This window comes from Ipomoea nil, unplaced genomic scaffold (genome assembly GCF_001879475.1).
Source record: "Ipomoea nil cultivar Tokyo-kokei standard unplaced genomic scaffold, Asagao_1.1 scaffold1407, whole genome shotgun sequence".
Classification (NCBI taxonomy): domain Eukaryota; kingdom Viridiplantae; phylum Streptophyta; class Magnoliopsida; order Solanales; family Convolvulaceae; genus Ipomoea; species Ipomoea nil.
The window spans coordinates 4390689-4417084 of record NW_017617835.1 but is presented as its reverse complement, the minus strand read 5'-3'; the positions used below and the strand labels follow the sequence as shown (position 1 = coordinate 4417084).

The window sequence follows — 26396 nt, the reverse complement described above, 5'->3', positions numbered from 1 at the left end:
GGAAGAACGAACGCCAGAAATGGGAGAGAAAGAAATGGACTCGCCGGAGAATAAGAAAAGAGGCGTGAAACGACCAAAATATCCTCATTATTTTAACTATTAAAATTTTCCGGCGAAATTTGGCCGGCAGTGACTAAAATTGACAAAAATTGCATAGTTAAGTTACTAAATTGATACTTTTAAAAGTCAGGAATTGAAATTAACAAAACCCCTATAGTCATATGATCAAAATTGAAATTTCCTCTTCTACATAATATATGCTTCAAAGTATTTGACATTATATTCATATTGATATAATTAAATACTTCAAATAATATGAAAACTTATCCAACATGTATACAATCACCATCATATCTAGATTCATAATCGTATAACACATTTTTTTTTAATAGAAAAGAGTCAAATACACTTTCAAACTTTATCTAAGAAGTGAACTCTAAAAATTACAAGTAGACACATTAACATATTAATTTAGTGCATCAAAGTCCAAAATCCTAATAATGATATGCAATAGCAAATAAATAGTGTATTGTCGGAGCTCTGGCAACATTCCGAAAAGCATGACCTTTAATTGTCCGGTGACCAAACCAGTTGCCTTCTCTGTTGTTGGAGATGGCGCGATCTCCGGTTGACGAATATGGCCGGCAACTGGTCAACATCTCTAGTCAACTGGAGATGGCAACCAAACGACGGAGAAGGCAACCGGTTTGTTCGCCGTCTCCGTTGTTTGGTGAGCGAAAAAGCTCGTTTTTGTCGGGATGTTGTCGGAGCTTCGCCGATACATTAGGATTTTGGGCTTTGATATGCACTCAATTAATATGGTAATGTGTCTAATTACAACTTTCGAAAGTTCAATAGCCTAATTGACTTCTTAGATAAAGTTTGAGTGTGTATTTGACACTTTTTTTTTTTGAAACATCTTATAAAACATTTAAATTAACTATAGTAATTTAAATATGCAATGCAATATATCCAATTTGTTTGCTTCATCCTCCAGAGATTATTACAACATTAATTGGATCAACATGATTTGAATTCAAGCTTTAATAACTAATAATACATTCAAATTTAATTATTTTAATTAAGACATCGGATAATTGAACAATTTATTGGGTAATTTTAATTAACCCAAGCAATCAAATCAAAACATTAGTCACCAGGACTATGTGGTCTAATGGTATCCGGGTTGGACTTCCATTTGGAAGATTGTGATTTCGAGCCTCAGTGGAGGCATTATTGGCTCTTTGTATTTCAGTAGGTTGAGAAAGTATATGAACAGATACTACATTGTAATAGAGCTAGTAGCATTCAAAAAAAAAAAAATCAAAACATTAGTCTAATTAAAACAATTAATTCATTAATCGTCCTTCAAATGAAACTCAATAATTAATAGATCAATCCATTCCAGCCCCATCAAATTTTCAATGTCTACAATTACAACAAAATTAGAGTAATTAAATTTGATTAATTTATAATGAAATTTATTGTAGTTTATAAAAAAAGACAATAAATATAAAATTACGGTATTACGTATAATAATTCATATAAGAATTTGATTTTAAATTTATTATCCCCTAAAAGGTTGAATCATCAACCCTAACGGCTCCACACACCCAGCCCGACAGAGTATGTGGGAGAAGATCAGATAAATTACGGTAACTCAATGACTCAGTAGATTATACCAATTAAATGATGGTGTGCACAATGAATATAATCTGCTTACTTTGAGCATAATTCTCACACTATCGCTGTCGAATTTTGAACTTTGGTCTCTTCTCCCAAATACTACATTCTAAATCACTAATTAATTAAGTTAAGCTCAAATATTACTTAATAAATCTTTAAGTTAAGCCCGTCCATGCTTGATTTCAAATTTCGATCTATTGCTTCGATTGGAAGAATTGAATGAGATCTTTGTTAAGTTTCTTTTCCATTACTGGGTTTTGGACGGTGCAAGTTGCAAAATTTGATTTTATATGTGTGCTTAACGTCGAACCACGACATCTAAACCATGAAAAAAGTTTTAAAGTTATGTTAGTAGAATACAAAGTTGATTTTATAAAACAAAAATAAACAAGGTAATTATTAGTTTTTTTTTTTTTTTTTTGTTGTTGTTGTTAAATTGAAACAACGGGTTATATAATACCTGTGTATACACTTTTAAAAATGACACAACATTACGACATTAAAATTATAGGTTTATACACTTATATACAGGATTGTACCCGGGTTGGACTTCCATTTGAAAAGTTATGAGTTCGAGCCTCAGTGGAGGTGTTATTGGTTCTTTGTGTTTAGGTAGGTTGAGAAAGTATATGAACAGATACTACAATGTAATAGAGCCAGCAACATTCAAAAAAAAGAAAAAATATACAGGGTTGTAAAAATCTGTCTAGGCGCCCGCCTAGACCCCTCCTAGGCGCTAGGCGCCTCTAGACCGTGGCGATTTCCCCCCAGGCGCCCGCCTAGATGTCCGCCTAGCGCCTAACTCGGCCGATTTGGCCGCCTAGCGTCTAAGTTAGTCGAGTTAACCCGTCCATTTCGGTCGAGTTAACCCGATCGGCTCAGCCTATTTTTTTTAATTATATGTGTGTGTGTGTGCGCGCGCGCATACATACATACATACATACATACATACATACATACATACATACATATATATATATATATATATATATATATATATATATATATATATAATATGACATATATACACTCGTAGACTAGTTTGATACTTTGAATCTTTGGATGATTGAAGTATTTGAGTATTTTTAATTTTTATTATTGGTTTAATGTTTTTTAATGAAAATCATTGTTTTGATGTTATGACTTGAATTATCATTAATTCATTTATTTGGATGTGTTATTCGATCAAAAGTTGAAAACAACCTCATTAAAATTGTCAAACTGGAAGTCTACCACTGTTTTTTTTGTGCCCGCCTAGCGCCGCCTAGATTCCGCCTAGGCGCTGCCTAGACTGCTTAGGCGCTAGGGGCTGTCCGGGCGCCCAAGTAGTGCCTAGCGCCTAGTGCAACCATGCTTATATACTCCGTAATACACATCTAACAAATTAACAATGACACAACATTACGACATTAAAATTATAGGATTGTATAAAACTACTTAGACAATAATATCTGCATCAAAATAGGTGACCGTGTGGATAAAACATGATTCTGATAATTTAGATGTTAAAAACATGGCCGTTTTGTAAAACAATATAATATAGATTATGTCTCATATTTTAATTTAATTTTTTTAATATAATTATTATATAAGTACAAATGTAATATAAAAATGCAATAAAAAAACTTTTGTCAAAATATAATGCATAACAATTTAACAAAAACAATATATAATACAAAATTTAACTTAAAAATTATATTCTTGGTGTATATTTAGATACAAAATTATTTACCAAAATTTCGATATCAATTTTTTATAAAATTTTACTTTCAATTGTAATTAAAGCTAATATATGGATTTTAAAAACATTATTATCAAAGATACAAATAATGGATTATATATAAAATATTTATGCGTAGGGAAGCTAACGCTTCTACATATTGATTACCATACACATTTATTTCGACATAGTCAGGATTGCAGCTTTGTAGGTTCTTCATGTGACTTCCAATGACATATTCATTCCGTACACTTAAGTTATCTTACACAACCTCACTGGTATTAAGTTACTGGAAGCAATTTTAGTCGAGTTGGCCAGAATTATAAACTTTACATAGAGCAAAGCAACTCAAATTTTTTTGTATTAAGAGGAGGGCCAAGCCCGGTGTCAACAACTTCAACACCCTATGTTAATTATTGTCGCGATTACAAGGCAAACCCGCTTTGTTTTCATATAGAACTTTGGAGAGTCCCCCGGGGGAGGGTCGGGGGGCTTCCTCCCAATCAATCCACCTGGTGTTTTCTTAACTCTTTTTTTGGCCAACCTGTTAGCGGCTTGATTATGCTCTCTGAAGATCAGATATGTTGAAACGATACCTTCCAGTTCTTTTGTGTCTAGTCCATGCAGCACTGGATGGTGATCACCGTCGTTGATTTAATCAACAACCTTCTTCGAGTCACATTGCACAATTGGTTTGAGTCACATTTCACAATGGGCAAAACAACTCAAATTAAGTTGGTTATAATTGTTAACTTTTTTTTTTTAGTATTACTGACTGTGTTACAATGTAGTATATGTGATAACTGTTAATAATATATATATATTTTTTTGAAAATTAACTGTTTATAATTATAAGAATTCAAATTTGGCGAACTTCAGGGTGCCCAAACGTTCCAATACGATATTGGTTCCTTAACTAGAAGGAAAGCTCAAAACTAAAGGTGATAGTATAGACTTTTTGCCATTATGACAACATTCATATACGCTCTATCTGTACTGTATACTAATTATTCTTTACTATAAATAACCTTAATCTTGCCCAAACAGTAAACTTCGTCACAAATACTACAATGTCGTCGCTGCCGCCTGAACAAACAATCATCCTCCAGTTGAAAATCCACTCTAAAGATAGCGAAAGAAGAATCAAGAAATGGGTTCTGGGGATTCAAGGCGTGCGCCGCGTTGACATCGACGCCGAGAGGGGACTGGCGATCGTCTCCGGCACTATAGACCCTCCCACACTGTTAATGATGCTCGATAACTATGGCGTTAAAGCGGAGATCTCTGGGCGCCGCCCACGTCCTGTGAGTATCAGTAGTCCTTTACTTGATGATCCCGACATTACTGCACTGCTCAAACGCTTCAAAAATTCTGCAGGGCTGGAAACCGTCGAGGTGACCAAAACTGTGAGATTTTATTTCCGGGACGGAGAAAATGGCGGCCACGGCGGTGGACTTTGCGGCGCTGCTGCTTCGTGCTGCGGCGGTTGCCCTCGTCGGGATGGGAATTTTTCTTGTGTTAATTCCGGCGGGTTTTTCCCCACGAGCTGGCCACAACAACCGGGACGACATTTGGGGTTTTCTCCTCTAGGGGCTCCGCCGTGGGTGGCTGCCGGAGTTCCATCAGCACCGCCTTTGACGGAGGATGATATCTCTCCTGCATCTCCGCTTCCGCTTCCGCCGCCGCCACCGGCGCACGGGACTAACCCATTCTACACGGTGTTCAGTGACGACAACACTAGCAGTAGCTGCACCATTATGTGAGTGAGACACCGGCCGGCAGCTGCACTGCGTTATATATATATATGTGTGTGTGTGTTTTTATATATTTGATTGTACCTATACAAACAGTGCGAATTTTAAATCAGATATATATGCATGTATTAATATTATGTATACATAAATGTATCGTTTGAATTGATATGGGTAAATATATTTGATTGTACAGGGGCTTGTCAACCTTTATTTATTTATTCAGTAATTTACTTACTAAAATATTTTGTTGGTAAATTTAATTTTTCTTTTTAGTGAGTATTATAAATATAGGGTGTTGCTCCACCAAAATTTGGTAAAAGTTATATTATTATTATTATTATTATTATTATTATTATTATTATTATTATTATTATTATTATTATTATTATTATTATTATTATTATTATTATTATTATTATTATTATATTTCTCACCTCTAAATTATCACTCCTTATTAGTTTTTTTTTTTTAATTAAAAATAATTTATTTTCTTCTTCTTCCAAAATGTTGAATCTCCAACACTAAAAATAAAAATAGTAAATTTTTTTTTATAATTATTTATTTTCTTATTCTTCAAAAGGTTGAATCCCCAACACTAAAAATAGAAACACTTTTTGACAAAAAGCATTTTAAAGTTTTTAAACGCACCCTATAAATCTAGTCATGGACACCGGTAGCTAAAAGAACTTACTCCATTTCCACATGATGACGAGGACTGTTAGTCGTGCAATTACAAAAAGTACACTACAACTATGGGCAACCGTGTCAATCAAGTTTCATCTTGCATACACATTTCAAGGATAAGTTTATACTTAATATGTATATATGCAGTTTATAATGGCCATGTTTGGTTGGCAAATCCACCATTTTTGGCAATTTAACCATGTCAAACCGTCAAAAAAAATCGTTTGGTTAACAACGGTTTGGAACAGTGGTTTGGAGCTGCTCCAAACCGCTACTTTTGCAAACGCTGCAAAATGCAGCGTTTGCAATTGGCATTTTAGGAAAAATTAAATTTTTCTCAAAACGCCCCGGTTTATATTTAATTAAAAAAATAAAACTTAAAACTAATTTTGAGGAGCCATTTTGGCTCCTCAATTTGGGGAGCCAAAACGGCTCCTCAACGTTGCCCATCTGGGATGGGCAACGAATTTGTGGAGCCTTGAGGCTCCTTAAATAAGAGCCTCAAGGCTCCATTTCCACTTTTTCCACCGATGTGGGACGGTGGGAAAAGTGAGAATACAAGAGGGGAGCAGTAGTGCTGCTTCCTTCTTTTTTTCTTTTTTTTTCTTTGTTTTTTAAAAATTATTATTATTATTATTATTATTATAAATTATAAATTATAATGTATACCCTTATGATCATTTTACATGTTAACCGCTAATCTAAACAGCTAGTTTTATCAAACACTTCTTTATAAACCGCTAATATAATTTGCTGGTCAAACTCGCTAATACAATCCGCTATCTGATAACCGCTAACACAACCCGCTACCGCTAATTGCTAACCGCTGATAACCAAACAAGCCCAATATGTACATTTGTCTATACATAATGACTCTGACATAATGTCAGGTTGACATTTTTTAAGAGCATTCACATCAATTGGGGAGAATGAGGGGATAATGTAAGAGTGATTAGGAAAGAGAATGTGGGAGGGGAGAAAAAAAAAATAGAAAACTGATTTTTTTAAAAAATAATAATAAAAAATAAAGCCTTGACAGCGCGCCTGACGCGCCACACGGGCGCGTGTAGTGCACGCGTACGTGTGGCACTTGGCTGTGCGCAAACGCGCATAGCATTTTTTTAATTTTTTTTTCGACATTATTTTGTGTTTTGCAGGACAAATATCTCCTCAAATAACACCACCCCACATTTGACATTAACCCCATATTATCCACTATGTTTGGAATTAAACCAACTTGATTGGTATGAGCGGTCGTGCACTTTCATCACTTAAGATAGATCGGAAGTTCAAACCCCTATTTTATATCAATTTGGCCAACATTTTGCTCCTTAATTGGGCTGGCCCAATGCAAATGAGATTAATCTGAGTATGGTACGGATTTAAAGATCCTTCCTACAGTTAAGACCTGCTCAAGATACTTCATAATTAAACAGAGAGACCCAAAAAAAAAAAAAAGGAATAAGATCCAAATTCGCCACTGGATGCAACATGAAAATGCAATTAGGTCAATGAATGGAAAAAAATTGAAATTAATCCACTAAACACTGCAAATGTATGCAATTTCACCAGATAACAGATTACCACCCATTTTATCAAGTTAACTGCTTATGTGGATGATGAGTTGTCATTTTTAATAATACACTTTAAAACTTTAAAAATAAAAATAACAACTAAAAAATTAATAAATATTTGAAAAAAAAAAAAAAAAAACGACACCTTACCCGCCCCCTCCTCCTTCGTCTCCGGCGGAGACGAATGAAGGTGGAAAGGGGGGTGGTGTGAGATAGGTCCTTCGTCTCATGCAGCCCTTTTCCCCCTCCTCCGTCTCCGGCATAGACGAAGGAGGAGGGAGTGGCCAACGGCCACCCGTCGTTTTCCTTTTTTTTTTTTTTTTTATAATTTTTTAAAATTTTTATTTTTAAAGTATATTATTAAAAATGTCAACTCACCTTACACGTAAGCATGTAACATGATGAAATGGATGGTAACTTGCTATTCGATAAAATTGCATGCATTTGATAGTATACAAAATAATATATTTACAGCACTCAAATAATATATATATATATATATATATATATATATATATATATATATATATATATATATATATATATATATATATATATATAGGGAAGGGTTCAGGTGCGGGTATAGCTTCCCGTGCGGTTAGATCTCAACTGTTGATCAAATTTAGATCAACGGCTCAAATCAATAAAAATTTAAAAAAAAAAAAAAACGCGTGTCGGGAAGAAGATAGCGCCTACACAGTGTCTACACAAATGATAGCGTCTACAAAAATGTTAGCGTCTACACATAGCGTCTACACATTAAGTACAAACCCCATACACATTAAGCACAGCCTCACGCACATTAAGCACAAACCCCACGCACTTTAAATATTAACTCACAGATTTTAAGTTTCAACAACTATTGACATTAAGCACAACCTCACGCACATTAAGTAGAAACCTCACACACATTAAGTACAACCTCACGCACATTAAGCACAAACCCCACGCACTTTAATATATTAACTTACAGATTTTAAGTTTCAACAACTATTGACATTAAGCACAACCTCACGCAATTAAGTACAAACCCCACACACATTAAGCACAAGCTCATGCACATTAAGCACAAAAAGCCCACGCACATTAATCACATATCCGCTCACCTTAATTTTGACCTACATGCAAAAATTACAAAATTGCCACCGCATTTTTTTTTAAATTTTGACAATTCTAAACGTTGATTTAAGCGAGATGAATGGTCCAAATTAAACTGCACAACCGCACCTGAGCACTCTAACCGCACCAGAACCTAATTCTATATATATATATATATATATATATATATATATATATATATATATATATATATATATATATGAATTCAAATAATATATTTTATATACATAAATAATGTATTTTTTGTTTATAATTGACACAATAATGATTAATATACCATGCAATCATTATTGTGTAGACCATGCATGATCCACACAAGCTTTGTGGATGATATTTTGTATATTATAAAATAATGTACATTTAGAACATAAATAATATAATTTTAGTATATTAAAATATATTATGTTATCAAGAAAAATACATTATTTGAATATTAAATGTACATTATTTTATATAATATACACTCAGTATACAAATAATGTACATTCATTACACAAATAATGTACTTTTAGTACATTAAAAATGTACTTTATTTTATGTCTCATACAACACTATGTGTACCATGGTCCACACAATAATTTGCCTATACCATGGGGTTGGGCTATGCATGGATTTGGGCTTGGGGCCTAGGGGTTAATTAAGCAATAGTTATGCTGTGCAACGGGTGCACACGGTTGCAAAACGACGTCGTTTTGACTAAAAACGTGTGTCCCATTTAAAAAAAATCAGTTTCGATTCCCCTCAACAGCATTGTGTTGTTCATTCATTCTGGATTTTTAGTTCATTCATTGTGGATATTTAGTCCATTCGTTGTGGATATTTAGTTCATTCATTCATTGTGGATATTTAGTTCATTCATTGTGAATATATAATTCAAATTATGCACAAAAAAATGCTATTGCCGGGAATCGAACCTGATATATTTGTTTTAAAAAGTGGGACACGTGTTTTTAGTCAAAACGTCATTTTTGCAACTGTGTGCAATGGTGCACACGGTTACATAGCATAATTTGGCTTAATTAAGTTGTGTTTGGGGATAGAGGGGAGCCAATGCAATTGTTATGTTGTGGAACTTTGTCTACTTTGTAAGGTGGACACGGTTCTATATTCATAATTACTGAACTCTATTTTTTTTTTTTTTGATAAAGAACTCTATATTTATGATTATAAAATTCTATATTCATAATTTTTAAACTTCGTATTCACAATTATTCAACTTTATATTTACAATTACAAAATTTTATGTTCATAATTATAAAAGTCTATGTTCATAATTTTTGAACTTCATATTCACAATTATTGAACTATATATTCACAATTACATAACTTTATTTTCATCATTTTTAAACTCTATATTTACAATTATAACAATTATAAAACCGTATCATTTTGCAATGTGGACACGGTTTCACAGCATAATTTGCCCAAGGGGGAGCTGGTTAAGGAAGGGGGCTGGCCCATAGTAGCAATCTGGGCCCAGTCACATAGACTGCAACGGATAGTTATGCTGTGCATCCGTATGCACCATGCATGGTGCATACGGATGCCAAAACGACGTCGTTTTATTAAAAAACGCGCGTCTCTCCTTTAAAAAAAATTCAGGTTCGATTCCCAGCAACAACATTATATTGTTCATTCATTCTGGAATTTTAGTTCATAGATTATGGAATTACAGCTCGTTTGGTTCGCTGGAAAATATTTGAAGGGAAATGGAATTGAAATTCCATGGAAAATAAATTCCAAGAAAACAGATTCCATTGTTTGGTTGGTGGAAAAGAAATTACTGGGAATATGAATTCCATTGTTTGGTTGAGTTTGGAAGGGTAAGGAATAATGAGTATAATGACAAATATAACCCTACACAATAATAATAATATAATAATAATAAGAGTAATTAATAAAGAATGATGAGGATAAAATTGTCATATTAGTTTTCCATGGAAAAGGTTTTCTATGGAAAACAAAATACTATACCTAGCATAAGCTAGGAATTTGTTTTCCTTGTTCTTAAGGAAAACTTTTTCCAATGGAAAAAGTTTTCCTTCCAACCAAACAACATAAAACATCATTTTCCTTCACTTTTAGGAAAACATTTTCCATGGAAAATGTTTTCCATCCAACCAAACACCCCCTTATACTTCATTGATTATGAAATTATAGTTCATCGATTCTGGATTTGTAGTTCATCGATTCTAAAATTTTAGTTCATAGATTATGAAATTTTAGTTCATTCATTCTGAAATTTTTAGTTCATAGATTAGATTCTGAAATTATAGTTCATAGATTCAGGAATTATAGTTCATCGATTCTGAAATTTTAGTTTATATGTTATTGCTGGGAATCGAACCTGAATTTCTCTTTTTAAGGGAAGACGCGCGTTTTTAATAAAACGACGTCGTTTTTGCATCCGTATGCACCATGCATGGTGCATACGGATGCACAGCATAATTTGCCGACTCATCCTACAGTGGGTAGTGCGATGTTGAGTACATGAGTTGACAAAGTTAATACATCATCATCATCCGTCACTTCATACGTCATCACAGACATTACCATCAAACCCTAAAGCTAAATTAAATTTTCAAAAATTAAAATAAAATTGTTTTAAAAAAATACTTCGGTATATAAAATAAAATAAAACAACATGTCCAACAATGGCCAATATCAGATTTGGAGAATACCATGGATTAAGGTTCACACTACACTATGAATCTTGGTTCATGTGTTTGTATTTTGTATTATAATTTTTTGTGTATTTGTGTTATAAAATTTTGTTCCTTATGAATGAATTATGTACTTAGAACAAATTAGTAATTAAATAGTTAGAATCCTTTGGGAGACTTTTTTTTTTCATTTTTATTTTCCTTTTTTTTTAATATTAATATCTAATTAAATATGTTTTATATTTTTTGTATTTTGATGTATTTTGATTTTTCATCTCTAGTCAACAATATTTATGACTCAATTTTTATGTGTTTCATTTTTTCTCCAAAATATCTCATTAGTTTTAATTGTCCGCTCCCACTGAAGAAGATTTCTAGATCCACCCTTCTACCTTACAGATATGAATTATGTATCTCTTCTTTTCAATTCAGTCGGGTCCATAATTGTTGGAAAATTAGCTTAAAAAAGACATAAAATGGCTTGAAATCCAACTAGAGGACATCAAAATCCAACTAGAGGACATCAAAAGGCTTGAAATCAAGCCCGAGCTCGCGTGCGCCGGCACCTGCGGGCACGGATGTCGTCCGGAAATGGGCTAAGTTATGCCTAACTTCGGTATCTTTTTCCATCTGATATAGTCACTTGGTTCACTTGGTTCGGTCAAAACCGAACCGAGAGCACCTACTCTCGTGTGTAGCAGCACCACAGTGCACGCGAGAGATGTACTCTCGTGTTGCTGGTCCGTATGCTCTCGTGTGAACCTGCACCCCAACGGTCTGAAACCCGAAAGTTCAGCCTGTTGTACAGATTAAACTCATCTGTTACGGAATTAATACTGTTTTAATTCCAATTTTAAATTCTGAGTTTAATCCTACTTAGTGGGTGACCGTTACAGGTGTTATACAATTGGTTTTAATCCCAATTTACTGCCATGTTGAATGCTATCCCTTCCAACGAGCCCTATATAAAGAAGACGTTGGGCATAAGCATTTTACACACACACACAGTGAGAAAAACGAAGGAATTCCAGTATAGTTTTCAGCTTCAAAACTTCTTCTTCTACTCTCTTCTTTCCCCAGCTGTGTTCCAGCTTTGTTTTGTTCGCCGGGCTCTTTGTTTAGGTGTTTAAACAAAGAGTCGTAGCACGTTTTATCCTGGGAAACCTAGGCTACAACGCTCCTAACACTTGTGGGAGGTAGCAAATAAGGTTTTAAGGAAAAGAACCTTGTGTTCGAACTCGTGCTAAAGCCTTTACCCCAAACACTCAACCTTTTCCTTCCTAGTTTCTGTTTTCCCATATAATATTAATCTTTTCGTAGGATTATTATTATTTTGGGATTTTACAACCATATTACCCAACAATAATGCTAGATTTGGAGGTGAAACAACGGTTTTGTGCGAAAATACTCTTTTGGGTGCTTGGACACGCCACGCGGTTTGTATAGATTATTGTATTATGGCAATATTTGGTAGAAGATTATTGCTTGCATTATTATTTAATTGATGTGTGTAGTATAAATACTAAATAGTATCCATCCTGCCTTACACTACATTTCACCATTCATCGAGATCATCGAGATCATCAGGTGGATCCACGATCTACTGCGACAGTTCCTAGGTAACCTTAAACCGATCATCTATGCCCTATCTCTTTACTGTATTTTTATTTTTATTTTTATTTTATTATTTTTTATTTTTCTCTGTGTGTTTGAGTGTAGGTGTCTGATCTGCATGTATTTGTGTGTTTATAATTTTCATGGAACCCATAATAATTTTACTTTTATTTTTTTTAAGCTTTAATTTGCTTTCCTGATTTCAATTCGTCTCTTCTTCTTCTTCAAAGCTTTAATTTATTTCCTGTTTCTTAACTTCATCTTAATTTTTCTTTAAAGCTTTCTCAACTCCTCCTCCACCTCCTTCTCTCTTCCTCCATTTGCCTCTTCTAGCTTCTTGGTGATTGTACATGTAGCATCTAAATAGTGAATATAGCAATATGCATATATGTCATTTCCCCTTAAGAAAGTTATATAACAGAAAAGAGAAAAATTATCAAAGACAAACAAATATATACTTTTTACTGGTCTCTAATATTTTCAATTTGTATTGACCCTAAATTCTTCCATTATTGATGAATCTAGATAGACAATTGAGATCAATCTTCACTTTTTTGAGCACTCTATTCTCATTTGATCCTGCCAAAGAGAGGTCAGGTTGGTGAACCATTCTGTAATAGTTCACTAGTCTATTGGTTAAACCAGTAGGTTGGGTCACTTGGGTATAATTTGTTCTTTTATTTATTTAAACCTCTTGTAGGAGTTGTAGCCATTTAAAATAGGAAAAAGTATCAAATTGGCCACCTAAGTCGAGTGGATAGTGTAATTGGATCCCCTAAGTGAAAAAAGCTTCATTCAGGTCTCCTAAACCTGTAAAATTGTTCAAGTTTGACTTGTTTATTAGGTTAAATGCATACGGTGTTGACACGTGTCTTTATTTTATTTTTTATTAAAAATATTATTTATTATAAATTAATTAAAATAATAATAATAATAATTAAAAATATTTAAAAAAACAGTCGTGGCCGTCCGGCCACAGCTGTCTAAGGAAGACGATCGTTCCAGTCCCCTTTGTCAGGGCGGCGGCGAAGGCCGTAGTCCAAGTCAAGATCTAGAAGACAGCCATGGCCGTCTTCCTTAAACAGCCATGGTCGAACGACTACGGTTGTCCTTGAAGAAGGAAGACAGCTATCGGCTGTCCAGTGTCGACAGCCGGTGGCTGTTTTTTTTTTTTTTTTTTTTTTAATTAAATTTTTTATTTTTTAATTATTATTATTATTATTATTATTATTATTAATTTATAATAAATAATATTTTTAATAAAGAAATAAAATAAGGACACATGTCAACACCGTATGCATTTAACCTGATAAACAAGTCAACTTAGACTTAATTAAATAATTTTACAGGTTTAGGGACCTGAATGGAGCTTTTTTCACTTAGAGGACCCAATTGCACTATCCATTCAACTTAGGGAGCCAAATATTTTGAAGGAACAAAAAAATTTTAATATTCTATATAATATTTTTAAAAAAATTAATATTATATTTAATATTTAAAAAAAAAATGGGGATGGTGGGGGCAGGCCTCCCTTGGCATACCTTTGCCTCTGCCCCTGGTTTGGACTAGGGGTGGACACTTCGGTTCGGTTTATCCGAATCGATCCGAAACGAACCAACCGAACTGAACTAGTAATAGAAAATCGAACGGTTCGAAAATTTGTAACTCGAACGGTTTAGTACCGAACCAAACCGAAACCGAACGATTTGGCAAAAACCGAACCGAACCGAATGCTATATAATTTTTTAATAAATAATAATAATAATAATAATAATAATAATAATAATAATAATAATAATAATAATAAAGAAGTAAATCCAAGTTCCTTGATGCCTGCTCCGCCGTTCAGTTCTCATTCTTACTTGTACCGAACCTTACATTTTTTATTTGATTTCTTTATAGCTTGTTTTCTACATTGCACTTTTGTTGTTTGTCGCAATTGTTCTTTACCTCACAATTATATCTAACTTCAGTTATATTTACAATATTCAGTATTTTCCTTAGTTTCATGTTTTTCTATAAATTTAATATACTTTACAGTCATTCTAATTTTGATTTCCAGTGCACTATAATTATTTTCTAGTACTGTAATATATTTCGAATGCAGCAATGATAGATTGTGTCCAAAAATTAACTATATAGTAATTGACACTAGTTTTTTTAATATCAACTATACAGATTGATGATTATTCATCTTATCAATCAAAATATTCTAACTGAACCAATTGAAGAGTCGGTTGTGCACAAACGTTAACTGATGTTTGGTAATTAGTACTTAGTATTGTGTTTGAACTTTGGATTGCTATTTTGTTATATAATGTTTAGAGTTTGAATTTGGATTATGTGAATATGTATTGTTTGGAAGTATGTTCGAAAAATTAGGAAATGTTGAAATTTGGGGATCTTAAACCGAACCGAACATCGAACCAAATTAAATCCGAACCAAAATCGAACCGTTTCAAATCGAACTCTAATGTTAAACCGAATGGTTTAACTTTTTTTAAAACCGAAAACCGATACCGAAACCAAAATTAAAAAAAAAAAAAATCGAACCGAAACCCGAAACGCCCACCCCTAGTTTAGAAATTTGGCTATAATGGGAGCAATGCATTTTTTTTATGAGGGGGGATTCAACACTTTAGTAGTTTAATGTTTTTTTTTTTTAATACTAGTAACTCAGGTGTTACAATATATTATCTATTCATAACTATTTTCTCGACCTATTGAAACATAAATGGTGTAATATTCTCGGAATCTCCCATATATGGTGTAATATTAGTGCAATATTCTCGGAAATAATGGAAGGGCTGAATTTTTTGATTTTTTTTTTTCAATGTGATTTTCTGGTAGGTTAAAATCGTCGCAAATAGTAGAATAATAATGTCGTCGCACCAACATCCTATGAGTCATGCGAAAGACTCCGACGGCATTGCTGCGGCGTTTGAACATTTGCCCAAAGCTTCTAAAGGGTGGCAAGCCGCGGAAGTAACCAAGACAACGGTGAAAGTATATTTCCGGGACCAAGAAAATAGCGGTGTTGAGAATAAGCCCTACGGCGGAGTTGGCGGCGGCGCTTCTTCTCCGTGCTGCCATGCCCACGGCGTGGCGAACAATATGCACGGTTGTCCTAATTGGAATGGTCCGAATGGATATATAATTTCTTGTCCGAATTGCGGGTATTTCCCATTGAGATTTCCACAGCCGGAGTATTGGGGGGGCTTTGTGCCTCCGCCGCCGTGGGTAGCTCTTGGAGTTCCAGTTCCATCAGCACCGCCTTTGCCCGACGATCATTACTCTTCTCCGCCTTCGCCTCCACCGCCGGGGACTGACCCACTCTACATGATGTTCAATGACGACAACACTAGAAGTATCTGCACCATTATGTGAGCCAACATACGCAGTTCTGATTCAAATTTGTCCTGTTTTGTATCCTTGCAAGCAGTGGGTGTATCAGTATGTGTTTGATTTGGGTAGGGTCAATGTTGAAAAAATCGCTACGCGCTCTTTAGGTGTTTGGGGCCGCCTAGAGCGCCTAAGCGCGATTTTTGCAACACTGGGAAGAGTTGATCGTGTTTGAGTTAATAATCACAAGATTTTAAGTTTATTCCTCATGAGAATGGTCTATAAACCTTTTTTTTTTTTTTTTGTATGAGAGTTATTTGTTGACATTTTTGTTTGAGTTGATAAGTTATGGTCTAGTTTATCTCCTGTAACTTTTTGTGAGTGATGGTTCACGTAGAGCCAACTTTCAGTTCTAGTGGGGACAATAAAATTTTCAATACATCATTGTGTATGCAGTTAACACATTATATCCATGCACTTAATAATTTCTATACATGTAAACAATTTAAAGACCGATAACATACTATGTAAATTATTAATTGCACGTACAGAATACATTAAGTGCAGGTACATAATAAGATATTAGTTAACATGTTATGTTATGCATGTAATTAAAAATTTATGTGTATATATGTAATTAATAATTTTTATACATGTAAACAAATTGGAGACACGCACATAGCATGGTCATGTTTAATACATTTGTGGTTCAAAATGGTCATGTTTATATATTTGATTGTACCGTACAAACACTGGATTTTAAATCATAGGTGTTAGTTGCTCCACCAAATTTTGGTAAAAGGTATATTATTATTATTAAACAAATGTTTCTCACCCCTAAATTATCACTCCTTATTAGACATTTTTAAATTACTAAAATTATTTATTTTCATCGACTAACTCACATTGAATTAATAAATAATCTAAGTATTTTACTATTTAATAAAAAGATGATACTTCAAGAAGTGGCTAATAAGAAGCGTTAATTATAAGGCATAACTATTAACTAATATATCTCCCGTGGCTAGCTCAAATGACCTAATCGCTTCAGGCTAACATCTATTTAATTTCACTGATGTACATAATATAATGTGTTAATGTTTAAAAATTTGAATCCTATATATAATAAAGTCATATGGTCTTGTGAAAATTAAATGGTTATAATTAACATTTAATTTTCACAAGACCATAATAATATTGTTAATTATAATATCAATAACAAAAATAATAATAATTACAATAATAATAATGATAATAATTTTCACTGGCAGTTTCTAAAATATATATATATATATATATATATATATATATATATATATATTTATTTATTTATTTATTTATTTATTTATTTATTTATATTTCAATTTCTACTGACAAATTATTGCGTGAACGATGGTCCACATAATTGTATGGATCATGAATATTAAATACATTTTTAATATATTAAAAATACATTATTTTTATATTGAAAGTACCTTACATACATATATAATGTACCCTTAGTATATTTAAAATACACTTTTTATTGCATGCAACCCCAAAGTTCATAAGTTAGAAATTAATATATGGCATAGCTAGACGGCCTAATATTTAAGATTGTTGATGTGCATATTGAGGACTACGGAGACAAAGATGCGTTATTCGTGGATTCATCGGATACTATCCAACAACACTCTCCAACTTAATTGACGTGAAGTAGGCTTAGTAACATTAAGATTATATTCTCGAATTATTAGTTCTCATCTTTTATTGATTACACGCTTAATTCGATAGTATTTGGAAGAAAAAATAATGTTCGAACGAAGATTGTGATTTTGGTCTTTAAAGGTCAATTGTATGTTGCTACATCTAAAGTTAGAAATCTCAAAGGTCTAAAAATTTTAATCCATGGTGACTCTAAAATTGTAATTCAATTACTATTGTAGTTTACTAAGTTCTTAAAAAATTGTAATATTAAATACTATGTACTAAATTTTTAATATAGTTTAAGATTTGTAGTAATCACCCACCTTAAATATTATTTTAATTGTTTTTTTTTTTTGAAAATATTTTAATTGTAAATATATTTATGTTCATAATTTTATCATAGGAATTCGCACATAATAATTATTAAATAACAAAAATTTTATATATGAATAAACCTCATATAGGGTATATTTTTATAACATATTTTCCGTGCATCGCACGGGACAAATACTAGTTAACAATAATAATTTCTAAATAATAATAATATATTTCAAAAGTCACCAAACCAAGTCATGGACACGTAGTTTTCAAAAAAAAAAAAAGTCATGGACACGTCGGTAGGTAACAGGACTTACTCTTTTTCCACTTGATGACGACCACTCCTACGCATGCAATTTAATACGGAGTAAATTATATTGTTTCCCTCCATTTGATCCAAAAAATAAAAAATAAAAAATTACAGTACAACTGAGGGCAACCGTGTCAATCAAGTTTCATGTTGCATATGCATTTCAAGGATAAGTTTATACTTAATTAGTATGTATGCAGTTTATAGTATGTACATTTTTCTATACATAATAATCAGTCAATGACATAATGTGAGGTTCACTTTTTCCTTTTTTTAATAACAAATTTGTTCACTTTTTTCTTTTTTTTAATACACTAACAAATTTGTTTGGAATTAAAATAGACGGATAGATAAAAAAAGAAAATGTAACTTCGTAATTTAATTTACAAGAAAATCTCAAAATTACTATTTGGATGAGTATTTTGAGTGAAGTCCGCCTTATTACGTTAATTAGTAAAATATCACAATAAAATAAACTAATATAACTTAAGTTGCACATGACTAACTGTTCAAACTAAAAAAAAAAAAAAATAAAAAAAAAAAAACAAAAAACAAAAAATAGCTCACACAAATATTTGAACTTGAAACCTTAGCGTGTAATTCCAACTCTTCACATACAAGGTGGGTCAAAACAATATTCATTGCATGCAAAATCTTTTCAAGACTAAATTAGAGCGTACATCAACAAACAAGTTTAACGCTAACAAACAAGTTTAATCTTTTCAAGACTAAATCAGTGTTAGTTAGGGGCAGGTGGAAGCTTTAAAAAATTTGCCCCGTCCTGATAGGATCCGATTCCCGCCCCAATGGTGATGAAGATGAGGAAAATTTTCAGAGAATAGGGACGAGGATACCTTCCCCGCCCCACCCCGTCTCCAAATAATAATAATAATAATAATAGTATATATATATATATATATATATATATATATATATATATATATATATATATATTGAGCAAAAGAAAATTTAAACTTTGTAGGATAAGCACTCTGCACTTGTGATATAAAACTTGTACATTGTATAATATTAATCTGTGCACTTGTAGTATAAAACCTGCACACTTTGTAGCTAGTAAAAATCTGTACATTTCAAAATTTAAAAAATATTATTAAAATATTACCACATTATTTAAAAATAAAAAATAAAAATATTCAGGGACATTAATCTGGATTATATCAAGGGCTCATTCAATCCATTGAATGCTTTGATCACCTTATTATCATTCCTTAGTTTTGTCTCCTTTATTACAAACCAAAAAATAAAAAATCAAAGTAACCCACTATTTTAACAAGATTAATCAATATTTAATTATTTATTATAGGCTTCCATATCTCTCCTAAATAAATCTTAATTTAAAATTTGATAAGCAACTTCCAGGGATTTAATTATGTATGTATAATGCCATTCCGGTCTTTGTAGTGGAGAAGACGAAACTTATCCGCCACCGCCCCCGCATCAAAATACGAATTTAGTGGCATGGGAAAACACCTCCCACCTTCTACTTACTTCATTTGTAAGGACAAGTACAACTAACGAAAGAACATTCTTGTATTTAATAAGCGTGTTAATCCCGTGAATATCGGGTGGTACTACAAATGATTACAACATTAAAAACACATATGATATATTGGACAAACCTAGCCCTATTGTGTATCAAGCATTCCTTGTTCATAAAAGGTAAAATATAATTCATTTTCAGTTGATTATATATCCTCTAATCCTAAAAGTTTGCCGTATATATCAAGATTGAAAAAATCGCTAGACAGCTGGGGACCGCCTAGGGCACCTAGAGCACCGAGACGGGCGCCTAGGTGGCCAACCACCTAGCGTCTAGGCGCGATTTTTTCAACACTGGTATATATACACTTACTATTTTTTTTTGAAGTCTCAATGGAGCAGATAAATCGCGAAACTAAATGTAGCTTAACGACTTATAAATTTCTTAAAATAAAAAAATCAATAAGCTATATATTATGTAGATATCAGTAAAATAGAGTTATTAATTCTCTTTGAGTTGATTAACCATTTGAATTATACTTTATATTAATCTTGTCGTGTTGATAGCCTTCATCGACTTTTTAAAATTATATTTACTCATCGTATATATAACATTTCTTCTCCCAAATACTGTCTATTGAATTAGTAAGTTAAATCCGTGCGGACATCATGCAACACTTAACATACAGCCAATGAAAATTTTCACATTTATTTTTTTATTATTATAATATATATACTTGCTACTTACAAAGGGTATTTATGTCCACAACCACCTGAGTTTGTCTGGAGTAGTTTGAATTGGTATTACATTCTCAAATAAAGAAATAAAATAACAGAAAAGAAAAACACTGTTTGCTGCTTGAGTGCTTGACCAGGTCTGAGGTCTCTCTCTCTCCCTCCCCCTCTCTCTCTCTAGACATATATATATATAGAGGTGTATTCCTGGCACAAAATCACAATCCAACAAATCATCATACATCAATTAAGCTTAGCTTCTTTCTAGCACAACGTAAGTTTCCTTAGCTTTAATTTGTCACCTTAAATCATATGCGTATGTCCTTCCCCGCCTATCTCTTCATCTTTAATTACTTTTTCTTGATTTTGTATATATATACAAAATAAATGGTTAAAAAGGGGGAAAAGGAAAAAGAAACGAAAAAACTCTATTGGGAAGATATGGGATACTTTGATCCAGATCATTTACCTTTGATTATATTGTTCTTTATAATAATATACACTACTGGAAATTATGGAATTTTCAACCACCTGAAAGATTTTAAATCAAGTTGAAAGTCGACCACTTTTGGTATTCGGAAAAACTTTTATTGTTATTTTCGATCACTTTTTGCTTTCAAATTTGATTTAAGATAACTTTCAGGTGGTCAGAAATTCAATAATTTCAGTGATATATAATTATAAAGGAAGATTAGAAAATTGTGACAACTTGCAGTGTAGACAGATTGAAAGGTCTGACTTTTTTTTTTTTTTTTTTCAGTTTAATTTGCTGCGAATTTAAATCATATATATATATCAAGATCGTCGCAAATAGTACAATGTCGTCGTGGTCGAAAGCTCCGGGTACTGATCAAAACATCGCCGTCCGCCTGAAAATCCATTCGAAGGGCGATGAAAGAAGAATCAAGAAATGGCTGCTGGGCATTCAGGGCGTTCGTCGTGTTGATTTTGACGTCAATAATGGAGTCGTGATCGTCTCCGGCACTATAGATCCTCCGACGCTGTTAATGATGCTGGAGAACTATGGCGTAAAAGCGGAGATCTTTGGCGCCCAACGCCGCCCTGTAAGTCCGGTGAAGGACACAGAAATTGTCGCGCCGCCGCAGTCTAAGGTTATCAATCCGCTGAATGATCCCGACATTGCGGCGCTGCTCGAACGTTTACCCAGAATTTCCGCCGGGTTGCAGACCGTGGAGGTGATCAAGACTGTGAAGATTGTGTTTATGGGGGAAGAGAGTGGCGGCGGCGGGAACAAAACGCTGGAAATTACAGCGAAAAATCTCGCCGGCGGCGGTGTTTACGGTCAGCCCCACGGCGGCGGGATTTGCGCCGCTTCTTCTTGCGGCGGCGGCGGCGGCCACCTTGTCGGCGTGGGGAACAATATGCATTGTTTCCCGCACGGCTGTCCTCATGGGGTTTTCCCGGGCATGCGGTGGCCACAACCGGAATACTATTATGGGGGGTTTTCTCCTCTAGGGCCTCCGCCGTGGCTGCCTGTTGGAATTCCATCGGCGCCGCCTCTGCCGGAGGAGGATAACTATCCGCCACCGCCACTGCCTCCGCCGCCCGCCGCCAACCCAATCTACACAGCGTTCAGTGATGACAATACTAGCAGCAGCTGCACCATTATGTGAGCCTTCAACGTAATTATCAGTTTAATTTTTTTTATAAACTGGAATATATGTTTCAATTGTCGTCACAAATTTCTGATTCAAAATCGTCGTGTTTTGTATCAATCCTTGTATGGTTGATTGTGCCCATGTACGTGTGAAGTGCAGATTTTAATTCTTGAACATGCATACATTTGTCCCACGTCGTTGTAACTTGTGTAAAAAAATAACGTTGTTTGCAAACTTTCTTTAATTTAAAATTCTTTTTTTTTTCTCTTCATTTATTATTTCTTCAGTGATTACTGACTCTACCGTATATAATTATATTATATAATACATATTATTAAATCGAATCTATGGATTAATAAGTTAAACCCTCATGAAAATTGTGATTTGTTTTTGGTAATCAGGACATTGAGTCTCCAGTATTCAATAGTTTAACATTATTGTGTATAGATTAATATGAGTTTAAGAATTGAATATGATACATACTTCTTCAATGTGATAGAGGTTGGGAGGATTCAAATTTGGAAAATACATTTTACCTTTCTTGAATTTTCCGCACATACTTGTTCTTTTGATGACGTGACTTTTATTTATTGAATACGTACACCGTGCCACGTGCGTACACATCAATTGGTGTATACGTTTTTTAAACAAAACCCTAGTGCCAAGACTAAATTCATCAAACCTAGTGATTGTTTGACTCCCTACATGTACGTGATTGCTATTTATTAGATATATAAATCTCGGGAACCTCCTAATTAAGTTATACAACTGATTGAGGATGACCGCTTGGGCCGAACATGGTTGCGCAGATTGAGAGATGGAAACGATGAGTAGGCTGGGTTCCCGATGCTTTGCCCTTCTGGCATTGATCCAAAAAAATTATGAACAATCTAAGTTTTTTTTTTTTTTTGAAAGCTACTGGTTCTATTACATTGTAGTATCTGTTCATATACTTTCTCAACCTACTGAAACACAAAGAACCAATAACCAATAACACCTCCACTGAGGCTCGAACTCATAATCTTCCAAATGGAAATCCAACCCGGGTACCATTAGACCACATAGTCCTGGTATGAACAATCTAAGTTAGTTTGTCTGATTATAATTTTTTACCAACTAAGACCATAAGACAGCCCAAACGAACTTCACCCAAAGTATATGTACATTTGGGTAGCGGTTGCAAGCATTTCTGGAACTCATCAAAGTATGTATTGTTTTTCCTTGTGACAATGCGTGGTGTGTCTGCATGTTGGACTACTTTGTATACCTTCGAACTAGGTCAAATTAGCAAATACAGTATGAAACACGTGGCATCACAAGTTGACATTAGTTCCAAATTAAACCAGACTAGATTAGAGTTATATACTTATATATCTTCCCGGCCACTTCCATTGTTAGGTTCATCAATAGGCCAAAGTAAACGTTTACCATAGATCACGTAAATTCATGGTCAACTTTTCAACATGTGCAAGTTGAACCATCATACATGACTGGCTCCTAATTTTTAGAGGTCCAGTCTTATGTGTGTATGACTTAATATTTTAATATATCTCGTTAATTTTTTTTTTAAATATTAATTACCTAATTAATTATGATTACTATCAATTCATCAATTAAATAACTCCAAATTTATAATGCCATAAAATTTTAGTTAGATTGTATTCTTTTTTTAAAAAAATATTTTTTATTTCGAAGAAGATTTTATAAATGTTATTTTTAATTTTATATTTGCAATTATATAAAAAGATGGTCCAGTTTAGTTTATTTCGTAGAATAGTATATATAATACATGTTTCTTTAAGATCGTCCTAGCTTACACAGTTACTACGGCCAAAACTCTTATTTATGGGTTTACTGCCTACTTTCCCGTAATGACAGTGAGCTTTTCTCATCATTTAAAGAGAAATCTTAATTTTGATTTTGAATTTCAATATGAATAATCTTAACGAGATTATTGTAAAGTCGCTAATAAATTTTTTAGTTTCTCAAAATAAGATACTAGTAAGAAAAGAAAAGAAAAAATTACTTAATCAATGTATGTTATATAAGAGCATCTCCAACAATGATTTTTTTATAATTTTTGTCGGATAAAAGCTTCAAGATGATTTTTTGTTGATGTGGACAATGATTTTTGGGGTGGTTTTTATTCCACCAAGAACAAGTTTATTGTGGGTCCCAAATGAGAGAGAGATGGCAAAAGGCCACTACTACCGTGCGCGTTGGGCACACATTCAATGCCCAGCCGGCTGGCACGTGCAGTGCACGCGCCGGCTGTCGCGTCTTAAGCAGGTGGTTTTTTTTTTTTTGTTTTGTTTTTTTTTTTTTAGACGTCAAGACATGTTTTTTTTTTTTTTTTTTCCTTTCCATCCCCCCTCTCTCTCTCTCTCTCTCTCTTAGTTGACACATAAAAAATCACAAAAAATAAAAATAAAAAATCAAATACTATTGGGGATGCTCTAAATGTATGAAATGATATATGATTAAGTTCGGAGTTTATTATGAAGTAGATTTTTGGTCTAAAAGTAATTTTATGTAGAAGTGTATACTATGTGCTCCTCAAAATAATTAATAAAGTGTTTTTGGTTGCTCCTATGATATTAGTCTATTGAAGACTTGCTTCCAGTAGTAGGTGAATGTTTGATTCTCGCCACTATCATCAAGAGTTCGGATTTATAGTTTGGTATTGACTCGATCTTTTACCTCCTCATGAACGTGAGATGGGTAAATTCAGTTTAAGATATAGTTCGACACAAAAATTAATCTGATCAGCACTTTAATTTTTTCTTTAATTGTTCTGGCCCGATGCGAACAATGATTAATCTGAGTATTGTACGAGTTTAAAGGTGTCTCCTACCATTAGGGTCGGCTCAAGCCACCTTGTGGTCAACACACACACAAAAGAGCAACAAATTAATAACGGATAAAAAAAATTATAATAATAGGCATGGTTGATTTTAATCTAACGCTATAATACCAAGAGAACAGAAAGTGAGTGCGAAGAGAACTTTGAGTAGCTTGGGGCTCTCAAAGTTAGAAATGGTATTCAATTCAAATTCTTCATCCTCTTTTTAGAGTGTACAATGTGATATTTATAGTGAATTTTTAGGGCCTGGTTACACGTGTTTTTGTTTGCATAATCTACTATACGTTGATGTTTATATTCCGTAGAGCTCTATTATACATTTTCCAAAATTCTACTCCTTGACGTGACATATAAAAATTGGTTAACTTTATTATGTGAATTCACAAAAAAATGTCCACATCAAGAACTTACGGGAGGAAGTATAAAGTGGGAATACACAAGTATTTTCCTATTCCATAAGTGTAAGATTTGACTACCATAACTACTTGTGACATAACCTTGACTTACTGTCCTTCTTAGCTGGTTGAATGTAGTACAATTACGTTGTTATTTCGTGATTAGGCTAACTGATCCTCAGTCGACTTTCGAGCTTTGAAGGTTAGTATCATTTCCCCCAACATACTTTTTGAAATTATGAAATCTACACTCTACATACTGATAATCGAAAATTTTCCATAAATCAATTATCAATCATATGTGATCAACCCATTTTTTTTTTTCTCAAATTCAAATTGTCATCACCATTTTTAACAAGTGATCATAGTGTGACAGTACAATATTTTAAATCTGCTCATGCACCGGCCTGCATATAGAGTTTGAGAATTGTTGGTAACTTGGTTTTGAGTCATGATAACAATATAACATGCATAAGCACTCTTAATTAATAATTATCCTTGAAGACCCACCGGAAGGGATCGAACTACTTCTGCTTGTTGAGGATGTGATTGAGATCTGTTGGTCTAAAATCGTGTACGTAGTTGAGTTGAGTTCGTTTGGGTATGTTGTGGCAATCAGGTGAGCAAAACCAGCAAAAAATTGGGGGTATATGACAACACCACATGTGGAACAACGTGAAGAATGAGACAAATATTGTACATATAACTGTACAATGTTTGCAATCATTATTGTGTGGACTGTATTTTGTATACAGCAAAATAATGTACATTATATTCAGAGAATATATATTATTTGTGTATTAAGTGTACATTA

At 33.4% G+C, this 26396-nt stretch overlaps 2 protein-coding genes across 2 annotated transcripts; both read left to right on the top strand.

Moving 5' to 3' along the window:
• The first annotated feature begins 12742 nt into the window (after window positions 1–12742).
• LOC109186296 lies at window positions 12743–16570 on the top strand. Its single transcript, XM_019336219.1, has 2 exons — window positions 12743–12819; window positions 15665–16570. Exon 2 carries the CDS (start codon window positions 15695–15697, stop codon window positions 16199–16201), a length of 507 nt encoding a protein of 168 aa, XP_019191764.1. The 5' UTR covers window positions 12743–12819; window positions 15665–15694; the 3' UTR covers window positions 16202–16570.
• A 4325-nt stretch (window positions 16571–20895) lies between these two features.
• On the top strand, window positions 20896–22344 carry LOC109186295. Its single transcript, XM_019336218.1, has 2 exons — window positions 20896–20979; window positions 21466–22344. Exon 2 carries the CDS (start codon window positions 21524–21526, stop codon window positions 22337–22339), a length of 816 nt encoding a protein of 271 aa, XP_019191763.1. The 5' UTR covers window positions 20896–20979; window positions 21466–21523; the 3' UTR covers window positions 22340–22344.
• The last annotated feature ends 4052 nt before the right edge of the window (window positions 22345–26396 follow it).

Excerpts from the sequence above, each read along its gene's own strand:
- LOC109186296 (XM_019336219.1), top strand. The coding sequence starts at position 15,695 with ATGTCGTCGCACCAACATCCTATGAGTCATGCGAAAGACTCCGACGGC.
- LOC109186295 (XM_019336218.1), top strand. The coding sequence starts at position 21,524 with ATGTCGTCGTGGTCGAAAGCTCCGGGTACTGATCAAAACATCGCCGTC.